We start from the raw sequence: 17,197 nt of genomic DNA on the forward strand, positions 1-17,197 counted from the left end.
AGACTCAGCTACTGCTGATAGCTGAGTCTATGTATAGACTATGTAGCTAGCTCCAGCACATAACTTCCCTTCCTCGCTTCTCCCCAAACACACTTACAGGATGGTAACAGGTCAAGTGGGCCCTGGGAGTTCAGCTTTCCCCAGTTTTGAGCCTTTCTCTGAAGCAGTATCATGGTCTCCTCTTTCTCCCCAGGCACTCTCAACCAACCAACCTAGGGCCAGGAAGACAGGAATTTCGACACCCTTGCATTTCCTTTGATTGTTTCATTTTGTTACCTTAGACTCTGTGAGTCTTGCCCTGCCCTAGACACACAGGCTCAAGAGAAACCTTTAGTGTGGATAAGCAACGTTTACATTATCCAGCAGTGAATGATTTCTCGCTTATCATGTTCCTTCCAAAACTCCTTACTGAAGTGTTTTTAGCATGGAAAGAGAACACAGATTTTGCCTTTGTGCTTCATTCACTTTCAACCACATTCAAAAAGCTTCATGCCTGCCTCACATTAAGTATAAAATTAATTTATTCAGGAACCTAGAAGAACCACTGTCTGGTAATGTTGAAAAAAAAAAAAAAAGCTGGAATGTCACTCGGGCAAATGCTTTATTTCTGGTAGAAATCGTCTCACATGATTGACAGAGCTTCTGTCAATACTAGGTTCAACAATGGAAACATGGATTAACTGTATATACAGTGGTGATAAAAAGAGAACAGCCTAGTCATTATTCTGCTCTCCAACTCCCACTGGCTTTTGTAAGTTAGAAAGCTACTCTCCTCTGATAGCTTAAGATTGGGTAACAAAGGGATTTACAAAGCAGATTCCAGACCTGTGGCACCTGAAGTGAACTGATCACAGGAATCACCTAGAGGAGCTTATTAAGTGTATATATACACTCTTGAACTCTACCTACCAGGAGAGGGACCTGAGAATTTACATTTTTATAATTTTTGCCACTGAAGATGTGACCCCCAGAGCAGAAGCATTGGTGATCATCTGGGAGCTTGTTAAATGCAGAATCTCGGGCTCTTTCTAGGATTCGAAATTAGAATCTAAATTTAACAAGATTCATAAGTAATGTATACATGCATGGAAGTTAGAAAATCAGTTAAATCTTCTTGAATGCCAATTCTAATATGTTCTGGACTACCAAAATACAATCTGTTTGTTGCTAGAAAGTGGTAGAAGGGAAAAAATCATTACTTCATTTCATTGATTGACTATCAGAAAGTTTTGTGTAGATAATCATAAAAGATACAAAGTAACATATGCTTTTAGAAGATGGCAAAAGTCAAATATTGGAAGGGCAGGAAACAATCTTACTAGATTTGGTACAATAGAGTGAAGTTTTGGAAGCCAAAGCAGACATATCAATAAGGTATGCAGAAGGAAAAAGAGCTTTTTTCTCACTGGTGGGTAAAAGGAAATAAGTAAGTTTGCTAAAACATTCAAACTTTCTTCTTCATTTTTCAATGTAAGAGAATTTATTGGATATCTCTGCAGGTAAAGAATGGTGGACTTCTGGGGGTGCTTGGGTGGCTCAGTCAGTTAAGCGACCAACTCGTTTTTGTTTTTTTAAGGATATTTTATTTATTTGAGAGCAAGAGAGAATTCACAAGTGGCAGAAGGGGCAGGAGGAGAGGGAGAGGGAGAAGCATACTTCCTGCTGAGCAGGAAGCCTGATGCGGGACTCAATCCTAGGACCTTGGGATCATGACCTGAACTGAAGGCAGACACTTAACCTACTGGGCCACCCGGGCATGCTGCACCAACTCCTGACTCTTAATTTCAGCTTGGGTCATGAACTCAGGATCATGAGATCAGGCCCTGAATCAGGGCCCACAAGTGGGTGTGGACTGCTTATGGTTCCCCCTCTCTCTCCGGCCCTTCCTCCCAGCCCAAGAAAACCCAAAAAACAAAACAAAACAAAACTGTAGACTTGTGAATGAGTAATCCTTCACAGTAGTTTTACAGAAGACTGAGAGATTTTAGTTGTAGGATAGTAAATGGTATCACTGCTCAGTGATACTATGGGGTGCATTCCTGAACTATATTTTAAATTCTAGCTCAGTGAAGACATTTCCTTGGGTGAACTCATGTAAGAAATTATCATAGTACTTACCCCTCAGATTCCAGTGTCTCCCTTCAGTTGGCTTTTTTAAAGTAAACTCTATGTCCAACATAGGGCCTGAACTTACAATCTGGAGATCAAGAGTCATGTGCTCTACTGACTGAGTCAGCCAGGCACCTCTCCTTCAGTTGGCTTTAAGCCATCAGAGCCATGCCAACCAACATCTTAGCCCAGTCCTCACAAGGCAGCCTGTGAGACCTCTCTGTGTGCCTAATCCTACTCACCATCTTGGTGAAATGGGCCCTTCAGCCATGGTGAGAAGGTCTAATGCCTGGTACTTCTCTTCTACAGAGGATTTTAGATTCAGAGTCTTGATCCAAATCCGAAGATTTGCTTGGTAGATTGTATTCAACTTAAACACACACAGACACACTCGCACACAACCTGGGATAAATTTTCTGTTTTAGGATAGTGGTTCTCAAAAGTGTGATCATGGACCCTCTGCACCAGCATCACCCAGGAATTTGTTTGAAATGCAGCTCTCCAGGCCCCACCCCAGCGACTATATCAGAAATTCTGGGGGTAGGACTCAGTAATCTGTGTTTGAATAAGTCCTCTGCGTGATTCTGATGCATGGTAAAGGTTGAGAATACCTTCAAAAAACAACGGCCTTCTGATCTGATCAATTAGAGCAATAGTTCCCAAACCATGCTGTTCACTGGATTCACACCTGGGTCCCAGGCCCAGAAATTCAATTAGCTGATATGGAAGATGGTAAGGCATCAGGAATATTGAAAACCTCCCCAAATGATTGTCATCAGCAAAATCTGAGAATCACAGAAATGGGGTTTGCTGGTGCTTTGGAGGCTGTCTATGAGATTTTAATATGGATACTAGTTAACAACAACAAAACACTTCTTGTTTTGCTACAAACACTTCTAGGCTTTAAAAAAGCTTTCACATGGGATCTCTTAGTTTTGGCAGTAAGCTGAATAATGGCTTACTCATTTTACAGATAAAGGAAGGCTTAGTGACTTGTTAAAAATATCAAAGTGGGGGACGGCGCCTAGGTGGTTAAGGGTCTGCCTTCAACTCAGGTCATGATCCTAGAGTCCTAGGATCTAGTCCCGCATTGGGCTCCCTTGCTCAGCAGGCAGTCTGCTTTTCCCTCCGCCCCTTAACCTGCTCCTGTTCTCTCTCTCACTCGTCTCTCTGTCTCTGTCTCACTAATAAATAAATAAAATCTTAAAAAAATATACATATCAAAGTGGAATTTGAGATCCAAGCATAGCTTTCCTTTTTCAGGACAATTTTAGTCAAGCTCCTGCCTAGACCACTACAACAGAGTAAGAAAGGCCCTTGTCCTCTCAATGGATGCTGATCACACTCAGCACATTTGATTATTTTGTAATCTGGCTCAACGAGGCAGTTGAGAAATCAGACTGAGATGCAGATGAGCACTTGTGAAAGCCCCTGTGAAATAACTTTTAGTTTAGCCTTAATGTTTTCCTCATTTGAGAGCCAATCATCTGGATAAATGCCAAATTAACCAAATAATTGCTCAAGCCTGCACCTCACTTTAATTGGACCATCAGTTCCTTAATGGTATTTGAGCGTCCTTCCAGGGTCAGATGTCCTCTACCACATGGGCCAGGAGAATCCTCACAACACAGAAGCATCAAACAGAAACTCCTCAGGGCAGAAGCTATTTCTGTTCCATTATACAGTCCTGGTAAAGTCAGGTCATAGCCGAAAGACTTACTTGGTCTTTGAGATAGTTCCTCCCATTTCAAAAATCAAACTTAGTCTAGTAAACTAGTCATACTCCCCATCATGGTCCAGGTAAACCAGACAAAGTAACAAAGTACCTTGCTTGGTCTGGTACAAGTACTTGTCCTCTGTAAGAACGCTGTTGGCACCCTCACACACATTCTTTTTTCTGGCCCTATCAGCTCTGAGTGTTGGCTGCTTACCACCTCCAGCTGCCCTCTTTCCTGAGAAATCGGGAGGTTTTGCTTCATCTGCACCCACATCACCACCCCAACACCCACTGCCAATACCACCTAAGGGGCAGCCCAAAGATGGACTGATAAACAGAAGTTTTAGAAAAGTCTATGTTCCTTGATTCAGGTGGTAACAACTCTGAGATGCAGTTATGATCTGGATACCCCACTCCCAGGATGAGAGATAGGCTAGACCATGACCTTGCTCAGCTCCCAAACTTGCTTTCTTTTATAGGCTTTTCCTTAGAGAATTCTCCTATAATGGCTCAGAGGTACCTTAATCCCTGCTTCTGCTTTTGGGGCCTTAGTTGTGCTCTGTCCTTACCTTATGATTATATATACAGCAGTAGTATTCTAATTGGAACATCAAAAATATCTCAAGGTTGGTGATTCAACCAGCAGTCCCCATCACCAATGATCATCTGAGGGGACACCAACACTAAAGATGAGTAGAAATGTTGCAGTAGAAAATTTAAATTTTTACCAACAAGACACTTTTATTTTTAAAAGTTAGGTTGTATAGAAGATCCAAGTCCCCCATGATTAACAGACTCTATTTGCCCTAATTCCAATACACTTTCATGAGTAGGAGAGAAGGATGGAATGATGGCATCGCCCAGAGAATTGTAGAGCCTCCCAGGAGTGCTGTAGGAGTGCATCACACAGTCAACCTCTTCCACGATGTAGGTTAAGACAAGAGAAAAAGCCTGGGCACAGATGCCTTGAGGAACACTAAGCTATCAATGGTGATAGGTCAGTCACAAGGAAGGACAGTTCTATTTGATGTACTCAAAACCAGGCCTACTCTAATAGACTGACCTCAAGGTAAAAGTCTATGTTATTCTCCCAGCCAGTGAGTAAATCACTGAGCACCTACTTAATTATTTAGCAGTTTCAATCCATTAAATATAGATACGTTACATACACATTAAATACTTAGAACACATAAAATAAGACCATGGGAAAAAGCCTCTTAAAAATATGCTTCCTAACCATCTCTTATTCATGAGAATATTATTACCTAGCATGAAAGGGAATCTCCTCTCTAGCATTTGGAGATCCTGGTATTTGATCAACGGTTGGGATCAACATTCTTATTTTTTATTTTCTTCCTGATAATAAAGTATCTTATTTTCATTGTGTTTCTTTATTCAATTCAAATTCACCATGACGCTTAGAAAGGTAAAAACAAACAATTCTCTGATCCCAAAGAGTCCAACTATTACTGTTCTTTAAAAAACAAAGTGAGGGGTGCCTGGGTGGCTCAGTGGGTTAAAGCCTCTGCTTTTGGCTCAGGTCATGATCCCAGAGTCCTGGGATCGAGCCCCACATCGTGCTCTCTGCTCAGTAGGGAGCCTGCTTCCTCCTCTCTGTCTGCCTCTCTGCCTACTTGTGATCTCTGTCTGTCAAATAAATAAATACATCTTAAAAAAAAAAAAAAGAAACAAAGTGATTTGTGGAATACAATCGTATTATAACTTATCCAAGTGAGCCAATATTAATTTATGTGTATTTTTATATAGTGAAATGTCTTCTCCCTCATTCACTTAAAATGAACTCCAGGGATTTACTCCTTCAACACTTAACTGTCCTTTCAAGTCACTTAGAGTATATTAATATGATTTTTTTGGAAGTGAAATGAGACATTAAAGAAGGACCTTCTAAGTTTGTTATTCAAGATTCTCTAAAAATTGGCTCTCAATTAATTTTCCCATCTATTTTAAACTTTGCCCATACCCTTTATATATTTGAATTAAAAACTGTAAAATCATTCAGGATTCTCTATGTGCCAGAAACTGTCCAGATGTTTTATAACTTTGAGCCTTTGTTAAGACCATCTCACTCTGATCTGGAATATTCCTGGTCCTCTTTTCTGTCTGTCCAAATATAAATCACTGTTCAAGGCTTAGCTGCCCAACCCAGCCCATTAGCCAAACCCTCTTTTCCTGAATTGCTGGAAGCCTTACTATTTTTACTACAGTTTGGCCTGTATCATTTACTGACATGCCTTATTGTTCTCACATTCAACATAGTTGAAATAGAATGGTTAAGTAATTTCTCAGGCATTTTCTTCTTATCTTCACTGTTCTGGCTTGCTGACCTTAGGGCACTTAAGAAAGGACTCAGATCAAGAATTCATTTGGAATTAGTGCCAGTTGGGAATGATTTGAAATAAAACTCTGTAAATGAGGAAACAGTGATTCCCAACTCATAGGCCTTGAACCCCAGGCAGGGGGAGGAGACAGGGTTTCAGAGAAGGCTGTGGGAGGAGTTATTTTAAGCTGTTATATTCTATCCACAAGTAAGACTATATATATACATTTACATACATCTTATATACACTGCTATTTTCAGCTGTGGGTAGGTGCTCTAGATAAAAATCATTTGATACATTTTCTCACTTCTAGCTCTGCTTCTGGGACTTCACTTAATCTTTCTTGTTACCCCATAATCATATCCCAGGTTTACAGTCATTTGTTATTATCAAATTTTCTTACTTTAACAAAGGGACCTACTGAATCTTTTTCTTTTCTTTTCTTTTTTTTAGAATCTTTAAAAATTATAATGGGTTTCCCAGAGTTGTAAATTGGTAAGCACCCACTTAGAGAGTTTTAGGAGAATGTGATTCATTCATTAGGCTATATATGTCCTCAGTTTTAGCTCTTCTAACTAGTTGACATACAGTTTAACAGAAAACCCACTTCTTTTTGCAGAAAATTTTAAGTAACCTATCACGCTGAATTTTGCTCCAAAAGAGTCAATTAAAACAACAAATCATCAGATCTAACTGGGGCAGGATGAAACCATCGTACTTGTCCCAGAAAAAGTTGGAATTATTGTTCCTAATGTTTATAGAGTGAGAGGTACATGTGCTTAGGCTTCCAAAAAGGTCAGACTTATAGTAGGGACAAGACAAGTTCATGATTATTCTAGGAACACAGAATGCTCTTTGGTCTATTTGAAATGGGCTGTAGGGTCACGAGCTCCCACATATTCTTGTCTTTTTTGGGATGTTGGTTCAAGCTAAAGAGCTTGGTGAGAAGAAAAGTCATAGAAGCTTTCCCTTCCTTTTTAAATTTCCACAGGGAAGAAGCACATTTATCTTGGCAGCATCTTCTTATACATATAAGCTCTACATGCTAGGCATCAAAAAGTGCCTTGCAGAAGTAAAAGTCAAGACTTTAAACTGGGCAAATCATCAGGATTTATGGAATCAGCTCCCTTTGTGTTCTGCTTTTTTCTTATTCATAATCTATTATGCTTTCCTTAAAAACTACTGCTTAGGCACTTTAGATAAATTCTGAATTCAGAGTCAAGGTTTTTTTTTTTAATGGGAGACAAGCAAATTGATAGCCTGGCCTTTTTTTTTTTTTTTTTTTTAATGACAATAGGTTTGCCAATTCACTTAACTTACACTTTCAGTTATTTACTTTACTCCTAATTTGTTTTTTGTTTTTAAAAAATATTTATTTATCTATTTTAGAGAGAGAGAATGTGTGTGTACATGAAAGGGGAGAGGAACAGAGGGAGAGTGAGAGAGAGAATCTCAAGCAGACTCCATGCTAAGCACAAAGTTGGATTTGGGGCTCCATCCCATGAGCCCCAAGATCACAATGTAAGCTGAAATCAAGAGTTGGATACTTAACCCATTGATCCACCCAGGCACTGGAAATAATTCATTTTTATAAGTGGTCTCTTAACTCTTTCATCATTTAACACATTTCATTCATTCCTACACTCATTCAATATTTATGGAGTGCATATTATGTGCTTCACTATTATATTAAATCCTGAGAATAAAATAAGTAAACCAAATATGGTCCTTGACAACATGGGAAGCTAATGTGCAGTGAGGGGGGGGGGGAAGAAACCCAAAAAATCACATCAACAAATGTAAAATGCAACTGTGGTATCTGTTATAGAGTATAATTAAGAGGCAATATAAAAGTCTGTAAGAGGCGAAGTTGATTGAGGCACGGGACCAAGTGTGACTTTCTGAGGAAGCAGCAATGGAACTTGGAGATGGAGAAAGGGAAGGAGTTGATGAAATGAAGAAGGGAAGGAAAATCATTCCAAGGAGAAGGAACAGTATGTTCCAGTGGCCCCTGGAGGAAGAGAGGATGGTGAATGGTAAATATGCAGAACAGAAAAGTCACCATAGCTGAATCGCAGAGGAAAAGGGGTCACATGGTGAAAGAGACAGCTGGAGAGGCAGACCACTTCTGTATACTCTGGAAAATTCCGATGTGGAAGAACAAGATGCACTCTGCCAGCTGTTCAAAGGAATTTTCCAAAGCAAGTCAACTCTTCGTCCTTCCAAGCAGGAGTTTGTACCCAATCAGCACAGTAGTAAGGCTCCACAGCATTTCAGAAACCGCTCACTTTAGAAGAGTGGCTGACAGAGGAATAAACATGGGTGCTGAGGGAATGGTGTTACCCACTGGAAGCATCAGTAGAGGCTGATTTAGAAAGGGGTTTCCTTGTATTGCTTGTAGAATGCATTACTTTTTTCTTGAGCAGTATCTTTACCCCTTTTGAGGGGTGGGATTGAAGAATATGCTTAGCAAAACACGTTAGTTTAGTGACCTATTTTTTTTTTCTTTCCAGTATAAAGACTCACCTATAACACTAAGCTCTGCATTGGAAAAGATAACTCCGTGTTTATTCTCTGCCACACACTGATACATGCCAGCATCTGAGAGATTCACTATGGTTATGTTGAGAGTTCCTTGCTCAATTAGAATTCTATCCTGTGAAAGAAAAGAGGAACACAAAACAATGACCTTCTACAACAGAGACCTTAAGGCAATTTTGCTACATGTTATATCAAAGGGGCTTAATGAGAAGAAAATAGCCATCATATAAGCAATTTACATAACATGATCTATTTATCTGTCAAGTAAATTTGTGGCAGGTCAGACGCTAAATGGAACAACCTTGTACGTCAGTTGGTAAATGGAATTCAAATTGCGGACTCTGGAGTTCTCATTGATTCAATAGTGAAACCATTCAGATTAATATCACCTCTAAATAGATGAACTTGAAATTCAAGTCTTTCTTACTCTGAGGCTTTGTGCACACTGGGGGAGTGGGGTGGGGAATACAACCAAACTTACTATTTAGAGTATTAAAACACTCAGATTATGAACAGACAATACTCTGAAGGTTAATAGAATTATAATCTTCTTGGAGAAGCAGAAAAAAAATATTTCACATTGGTTGAGATTTACTAAAAAAAAAAAAAAAAGTAGGTAATGATTTAAGGCTCCTTTACTGCTGCTGTCAGTGGCATCATCTAAGCTTAGGACCATCTTTTGGTGGTCAGTTGGAAGAAAGAAATTAGTGTATTAAACAAAAGACTATTTTCATTTGTCAGCCTGAGGATATATAACTTGCATTATCAATTTTCCTAAGTCCCAGAAAAGATCTCCTCCTCCCCCAGGAACCTGCCATTTAAAAGAAATAAAATAAAGACATACTGGTTTTCTATTTGCCGTAGGGTTGTGATTTAGCTGGGTGGGCACCTTACTAGGTGTTGATCAAATCTAGGTATCCATGTTCCCTCACATTAAATAATAGGGAGAAAATGCCTATTATCTACCCTACACTGTAGTGGTTTGAATTTGGCTTTTATAATTGGGAGAATCATGGAGCCAGCAGGAGCCCTTCCAGGGACAGGAGAGGAGTATGTGACAGGGCGACAGCCCCCTTTCTGCTTTGTGTGCACTGATGACCCACCATTGCTCACAGCAGGCACTTTTCCCTGGGATGCCTGTGGTGGAGGAAATTTGAGTATGAAAAACTGGCTCTCGACTTGGGGCCTGAGGAAAATGTCAAATTTCAGTGAACATTTGAGTTCAGTAGGAAAATACAACAAGAAAGTTAAATTGGACGCAATTGTTCCTCATTCTAAGGTCCTCCTCATCCTCCCTCTTGCTTCATTCCAAGCTCTTTGTCAGGATCTGCTCCCTCACAGGGCATTTCTGTGTTATGTCAACGTGCCCTCTCTCATAGCAGATTCTGTAGTACCTTCCAGATGCTCTTTCAGAACCAAGGCACTTGTTCTCTCTGGTAAGTATGATGACTGCTCATAGCTGCGTCTCTCTTTCTCTCTCTCTCTCTCTTTGGGAAGTGCTCTTGACTGAAAGAACTTCCCAAATTCAATGACTGGTCAGTGTATGGGATACAAAGGCAGGCCTCCCTTTGGGGCAATTTGGGAACCACTTAAAGACTTTCTGCTCCAGTGCGCCCTCTGAAGGCCTCTGTTGGAACCGCACCACTGTTTAACCTCTGCCCAGTCTGGCTTCTTTGACTCCACAGTTTAAGCTCTGAGAGCTTTCCCAGCATACCTCCTGAACAGAAAGCTCTGCTGCAGAGCCTGTTTTTAGAAAACATTCTCAAAGATGGAGAGTGACCGCTTCAGGATTTCAAAGAGCATTTGAATTTTTCTTCCCTTTATGCCATATCCTCTCCCCCACACCCCTCTTGCTCAGGATCTCATCTTCCATATAACCAATTCTGAAAACCTTATTCTGGCAAACTTTCCCGGTTCTGAATCCAGCAGACATTTAATATTTGGATCCTGGCTCCATTACTTACTAAGGATGGATGTGATCTTAGACAGGGGTTTCCTTGTCTGTAAACTGGGCACAGCAATAGCACATACCTCATAAGTTTCCTTGTGAATATCAGATGAGACAATGAGTTTAAAGTGTCAAGATCAGTTAGCACTTGTTAAATGTTTGAGAAGTACACCTTCCAAATCCTTTAAACATATTATTTTAACCTATCACGTCCCCTTACAAAATGAATAGTCTGCATGGTTTTTATTTCCGTGGTTATGTATTTCTAAAATTTCCATTTTATGCTTTTAAAAAGCCTGTTTATGTCTCCAAAATATCTTTTTATTTTCATAGACAGGATTTCTTCATGCAACTCTTTTAGCACCCAAAAGAGACTCATTCCTTTTGCTTGGTTAGAATATTCTATGGGCTGGTCATCTTTCTAAAAAATAAATTTTTGCCTATGTTTTGGAACATTGGTTTGCAGGTTTATTAATGAAAAAGATTATTTTTCTTTGTTTTTATTCCCGTTCACAGTTCTCTGGCTCCTCTACCTAATCCCCTGGGCCACCAGTCTAGAAACAGATCTACTCAAGGATTCTCTGAGGTCCTGATCTGTGAGGATACTCAAATCACAGCAGCTCTCATCCCAGAGGCAGTGGGAGTCAGAGCCCAGGAGTTCCCAGGAGTTCTCTTGTACCACAGTGTCCTGTTACGCCAGGCAGGTAATAGGTTTGACTGCTTCTTTTACTGGATAGCAGCAGGTGGGGAAGACCCGCACCCTAAGTCTTTACTGCAAAGATGTTGTATCCTGTCTCCAGAAACGATATATTTTTTTAAGCCTGAGCTCTCAGGTACCACTGCCTGTTCTCAGGCCTACCGTCTCATGCCTACAGCCCCTGGGATCACTTTTTGTTTTTGTTCTATTTCTGTTGCATGACAGATGTTAATCTTACAATTGCGTAGGTCATTAGTACATGTCTGGAGGCAGGGTGGGTGTTTTGAGGGTGATTGTGTTGGATATCACATTGTCCAGAAATCTCCACAGGCAGAAGAGAATAACAAAACCACACTGAGATGAGAATTTGTATGCTGAGAGCTCTTATTCTCTCTTATCTGGAACATACGCAAATTTGTATCTTAGCACAATTACAAGTTTCAGACTTTCTGCATAACTTTCTAATGGTACAGCCAAAGATGTTAATTGGTGAAAACCAAAGGTTCTATACCGAAGCTTAATTAAACAAGGCTGAAGAACTGGATTTATGTTGTTTCTATGTATCCATTGCATTCACTTCCACTTTTTCTACTATTAATAATATTTGATTGTTTATAATTTTGGAAATAAAACTCATCATTTTCCTGCTTTCATAACAATGAGGCCACAGTAAACATTATAGTCAGTAGCAAGACACAATTATCATCAGTTGGCTTACCCGAGTTATTAGAGGTTCACCATTTTTTAGCCACCTGTATGTAGGTTTGGGCCTTCCATTTGCTTTACATTCCCAAAAGACATTTTCTTCTATGGCCACGTGTATATCATTTATTTTTTGAATCCAATTAGGTTGAGCTATAACAGTTCAGAAAGCAAAGAAAATATGTACGTTCAGTGTATGTTGAGTCTATTTTTATCACATGCAATCAAGAGACAGAAGTAGGCTTATAATAAAATTACGTTTCCAGATGTTTTGCAAATTACAGGACTGGGTAAGAGTTCAGGGGGTACTTTTAGAAGACAACCCACTCTATGTCCAACTTGGAAGGTCCTGTTTTTGCAGCCCATGTGGCTGGTCTTTTAATTGTGAAAGGCAGAAAATAAAACTAGCACTGCCATATGGCAAAATTAACTGTCCCTCTCCCGCAAGCATCTATTCTTTTCTTTCTTTCTTTCTTTTTTTTTTTTCCTTTTTTCTGGGAGAAATATTCCATACGGTCCCACCATTTTTGGCTGGGCTCATGTTATCCTAGATACACACTACATTTCCCAGATTTCTCTGCAGTTAGAGGTGACCATGTGACTAAGTTCAAGCTAAAGGTACCTGTGTGAAAGTAGTGAAAGCAACTTCCAGGTTAGTTTACTGAAAGATACTTGTCCTGGACTCTCCTTGTCCCATACCAGTGATGGGAAAAAAGGAACAGTTCCAACAGCCTTAGGCTCAGAGAGAAAAGCTACGTAGGATAAAAATGCTGACTACCCATTCTTGGACTTTGAATGACCTGGTAGAGCAAAGCAGCCCCATTCACACCCACCAGCTGATTTTTGGGGAAATATGTGGAAAAGAAATAAACTTCTTTTTTTAAACCTCTGTATTTTGGGGTCTTTCTGTTACAGCAGCTTATTCTGTCCCTAAATATACTTTACTCCTACACATTATATAGATAATTGTGTAACTTCTTTCTTCTTCTTGACTACATCATTGTTTATTATTGACTTATTTCATATTGATAGAATGTTATACACAAAAGTATGGCTCCAGGATTCCTAATCTCTGAATGAGTCCTGATTTTTACTGAAACTTTCTTAGGAAATCAAGTCTTACCCACAGCACTTAACTCCCATATTGCTCACTGCCCAATACCACTCCCATCAACCAAATTATGCCATCTTTCTCATGCTTCAGTTGAAGTCACACTTGTTTCTCCTTATCCTCATTAGACATAAAGACCACCTTAATTCCACATTCCATGTCTTCACAAATATCCAGCCTTGCCGAAAGCACAATTCACGCTATTGTTAACTGTAATGGCACATGTATTTAAGTAGAAGACTTTCAGCCCAAAGTTCATGAAGAAGGGAACTACAGCTGTCATTCTGGAATATTTTCTTCTCACAGGGCATTTCTTTTTTTAAAGATTTATTTATTTATTTATTTGACAGAGAGAGAGAGAGAGAGAGAGAGATCACAAGTAGACAGAGAGGCAGGCAGAGTGAGAGGAGGAAGCAGGCCCCCTGCTGAGCAGAGAGCCCGATGTGGGACTTGATCCCAGGACCCTGAGATCATGACCCAAGCCAAAGGCAGCGGCTTAACCCACTGAGCCACCCAGGCGCCCCTCACAGGGCATTTCTATAGGCATTTCTATGCCTACCAATATAGACCTAATAGTTAGAATTGTTATCGGTATTCAATTGGCAGATGCTGCTCAATATTCATAACATGTCTCTTAGCTGACCTGACCTCAGTATCTTCATTTAGTGAGGCTTCAAATCAGCTATAATTCAATTCAAAAGGAAATTATTAGTGTTGAGGCTAAGCTGTCTATCTTACCTACTTACTAATAAACAAAACTAGAAAAACAATCAACAAGTCATTTAACCAGCAGAGGTCTCTAGGTCCCTGAATAAATGTTGCTTTCTCCTTTTAACATCTTCTAGCAATTGCTTGTTTTTCAAGGAGCAAAATACAATTTTACAAATCCTCTCCTGAGGGGGATGATGCATTGCTGCATCTGAAGGGAGGCTGTAAGGGTCGATTAAAAAAAAAAAAAAGTTATAACATCAACAAGCATTAACTTGAACGAAAGGTTATCACCTTCATCCTTGAAAGAGCTGCAAGTCTGCCATTGTTCTGTATCTTCCTGCTGCTAATGCAAAGGGAGCTCAAAAGGTAGATACCTTTTCTGTTCTCTGCTTGGAGAATTTGATGTGAAGCCCTGATAGGGCTAATGGCAATTGTGTGCCTGATTTCACATTCAACCTGCTGAATATTTACCCCCCACAGAGCCCACGAAAACAAAGCAAACAGGAAAAGCTACAGAAATCTATGTGGAATATTAACAACTAAGCCAAACTTTTCAAAGAGACTGAGGGAAAAATAAATGGAAGGGCAAATGGAACTTATGAAGCAATGTCAAGTTGAAGTTCAAAAAGGAAACATCAAAACCACGTGCAGAGACTGAGATTTCAATGTCATGGATTTCCTGTAACACTTGGGCTTATTCATGGCTTTCTCTCAAAACTGGAGAGAGCTTGCAGTAGCAAAATCTTGCCATCGCAAAAAGGGAGATGGGAAGGGAAGGAAGGGCCTTGAGAGCATTACAAAAAGACCTTGCAAAGTTCTAACTAATTACTTGCATGGGTTCATTTTGTCTCTTCCAACAGGGCTGTGGAGGTTAAGGTGCTTGATAAGAATGCTCAGGGGTGGTTATTTGTGCTGGCCCAGGTGAAATCACAAGCAAACGCAGGAGTAGAGAGACATTATCAGGCGTTTTCTTTATTTTTAAAGTAAAATTAACTCCTAGAAGCCAAAACTGAAATGATAAAAGCATATTCCTTTTGAAGTGAACACCTGGACAAGGACCCAGGATTAGGAATGGAATATCATATTATATATATGGCAAAGAAGGAGATTATCTTCCTTTTTCACATGCCAGTTGCAGATCTATAGGTGAAGACTTCTGCTGTCACTCGTTGAGATGAGATGAATCAGATCTAAGTGGGGTGAGTTTCTTGTGTAAAGTCCTTTGTCTGATGGAAATTGTTTTTATCTCTCCATATCTCTATGGGTCACCTAGTTCTAAGTCCTTGAACAGCAAATGGTCCATTCTAGTGCATGACAGAAAACATGGTTTCCTTATGTGGGTGGGGTAGGGAGTGGCTAACGCATATGGGCTTGTGGTATTTACTCCTTGGTATCTAGTTTCAACTATGTTTGATGATGCCATGCCTAAATGGTAACTCTATACAAGGCCTGAATAGGTTGGTATAGCACTATTATTTCAGAAAGAATATTTAAAATGCCTTTTCAGGTAATATATTTATATCCCACATATTAAACAGAATTAATCACCTCCATTTATTAAATCATCCATTTTGGTCATTCACGTTCTTTCAAGGTTTGAAACGGAATAAACCCCACTCTAAAACATAACAAGTCTTGTCCTCTAGCTACAAATTCAAATATAAGGTTAAATGATTGTTTGGGATTTGACCTGTGACACTGTTAGTCTCTTGGATAAATGAACAATCTTTACATTTTGGTCTTTTGTGCAGTAACTGCCAAAAATGACCTGAATCTTTGTGTATTTCAGACATTGGAATCATGTAAGCATCATATCCAATAAGAATTTAACTGTAGAGGGACAGAATTTGAACTTTGTGGCCAAACAATTCTCAAAGGGGACATCTCTGATTCTTCAAAATCAGACATTTCTAATAGGGAAAAATGCCATCCTGAGCCTTAGAGCTCAGAAATTTAAAAATGTAAAAGGAATGATATGCTGGAGAAAAGCATTTAAATTACTATTGCAAAGATGACCCAGTAGCCATTTGAAATTATTTCTGGTTTCTTACACAGTCTTGGAGAAAATGAATCACCTCCAAGGAAGCAGAGCTTTGGCTAACAATGTTTCAGAAGTTTGCTGATAGTGGGTTTTATGAACCTGAAGATAATTACTATCTTCAATTTACCACCTGTGTATATAGTTGTTATCTCCAGTCTGGAAATCTGGATTGTTGACAGAATCACTGAGATATTCTCATTATCTTTGCCTTGAATTCAATGTTTCCAGTGCTGGCACTTGAACTATTCATTTTGAAACCATACTATAGAGACTCTTCCAATTTATTACTACAGTCTCCTTTTCAACCCCTGACTTCCCATTTGCACAAGTCGTTGAATGGAAAGATCTGCTTTACCAGAACTACTTGTATTGTGTTCTAAGCTCCGGTACTTTTTTAATCTTTGTTCAGCCCTCATTCTCTGACTTCAGTCTCTCATCTACTGCACACACAACAGCAAGCAAGTATCCTAATATGGGGGTTTTCTAATTCAATTCTGTGAAGCTCTTAGGGTTCTAGGGAAGTATTGTCTTTAACCAGAGAAGCCTTGCTTTGTTTTAAATATTTAGAATTTCATGTAAAAAAAAAAAAGGGGACTTAATGAATAAACAACACGTGCACTTTTAAAAATACTATGCTGAAGTCATGTAAATCTTGTTTTGTCAGAAGCAGCTTTGGATTTGGGGCCTGGAGATTGAAAGCTTGTTTTCTCATTTAAATTGAGGTGAGGTTGGACTTGACAGTGTTGGAAGTCTCTTCTAACTTTAATATGCTAAGTCTTGAGATTGCATCCTGAATCAACTGAACTCTTGAATCTCCTGGGTTCACAGTTAATTTGTGCTTCACTTGGACCCTCCTATTTAGGGTCTCTTTACCTCTGTGCTGCACTTTTGCCTCTGGCCAACTCTCTCTCACAGGTAACAATGATAAACTCTGCACAAAAGATAAAAGCTGACTACTGGGAAGGCATACTGGAGGGCAACCAAGCACATTTCTATTAACAGGTATTCACTAATACATACAACAGATATGATTGTAGGAAATAATCTGTGGTAACATAATGGACAGGATTTGTGAACGTGCTTTGCATGCTGTAACTGTTATACATACTAAGAGAACATTACCATCATTTCGTATTTTTAGACTAATATTTATAGTACCCTGTTATCTACTTCTCTTACTTTCTCTGTAACTACGCCCATTGAACACATAGCCCCTGTCATGAAAGGGTCTTTTTTTGTCATCAAGTCCAATAAGCCAGTTCCTCCTCAAACCTTTGTTCT

The 17,197-nt window shown here is 39.5% G+C and overlaps 1 protein-coding gene across 13 annotated transcripts in view; it reads right to left on the reverse strand.

Annotated features, from left to right (window-relative positions):
• The window catches only part of CNTN4 (contactin 4), a 930,864-nt gene that overhangs the window by 146,753 nt on the left and 766,914 nt on the right, over positions 1-17,197 (reverse strand). For all 13 annotated transcript variants that reach the window (XM_082711571.1, XM_082711575.1, XM_082711573.1 and 10 more), the window contains 2 exons: positions 12,070-12,206; positions 8,692-8,821 (listed from right to left, as the gene is read on the reverse strand). In XM_082711571.1, the coding sequence (XP_082567697.1) occupies positions 8,692-8,821; positions 12,070-12,206 (267 nt within the window). The remainder of the gene's footprint in view (positions 1-8,691; positions 8,822-12,069; positions 12,207-17,197) is intronic.

This window comes from Mustela nivalis (genome assembly GCF_964662115.1).
Source record: "Mustela nivalis genome assembly, chromosome: 1".
Classification (NCBI taxonomy): Eukaryota; Metazoa; Chordata; class Mammalia; order Carnivora; family Mustelidae; genus Mustela; species Mustela nivalis.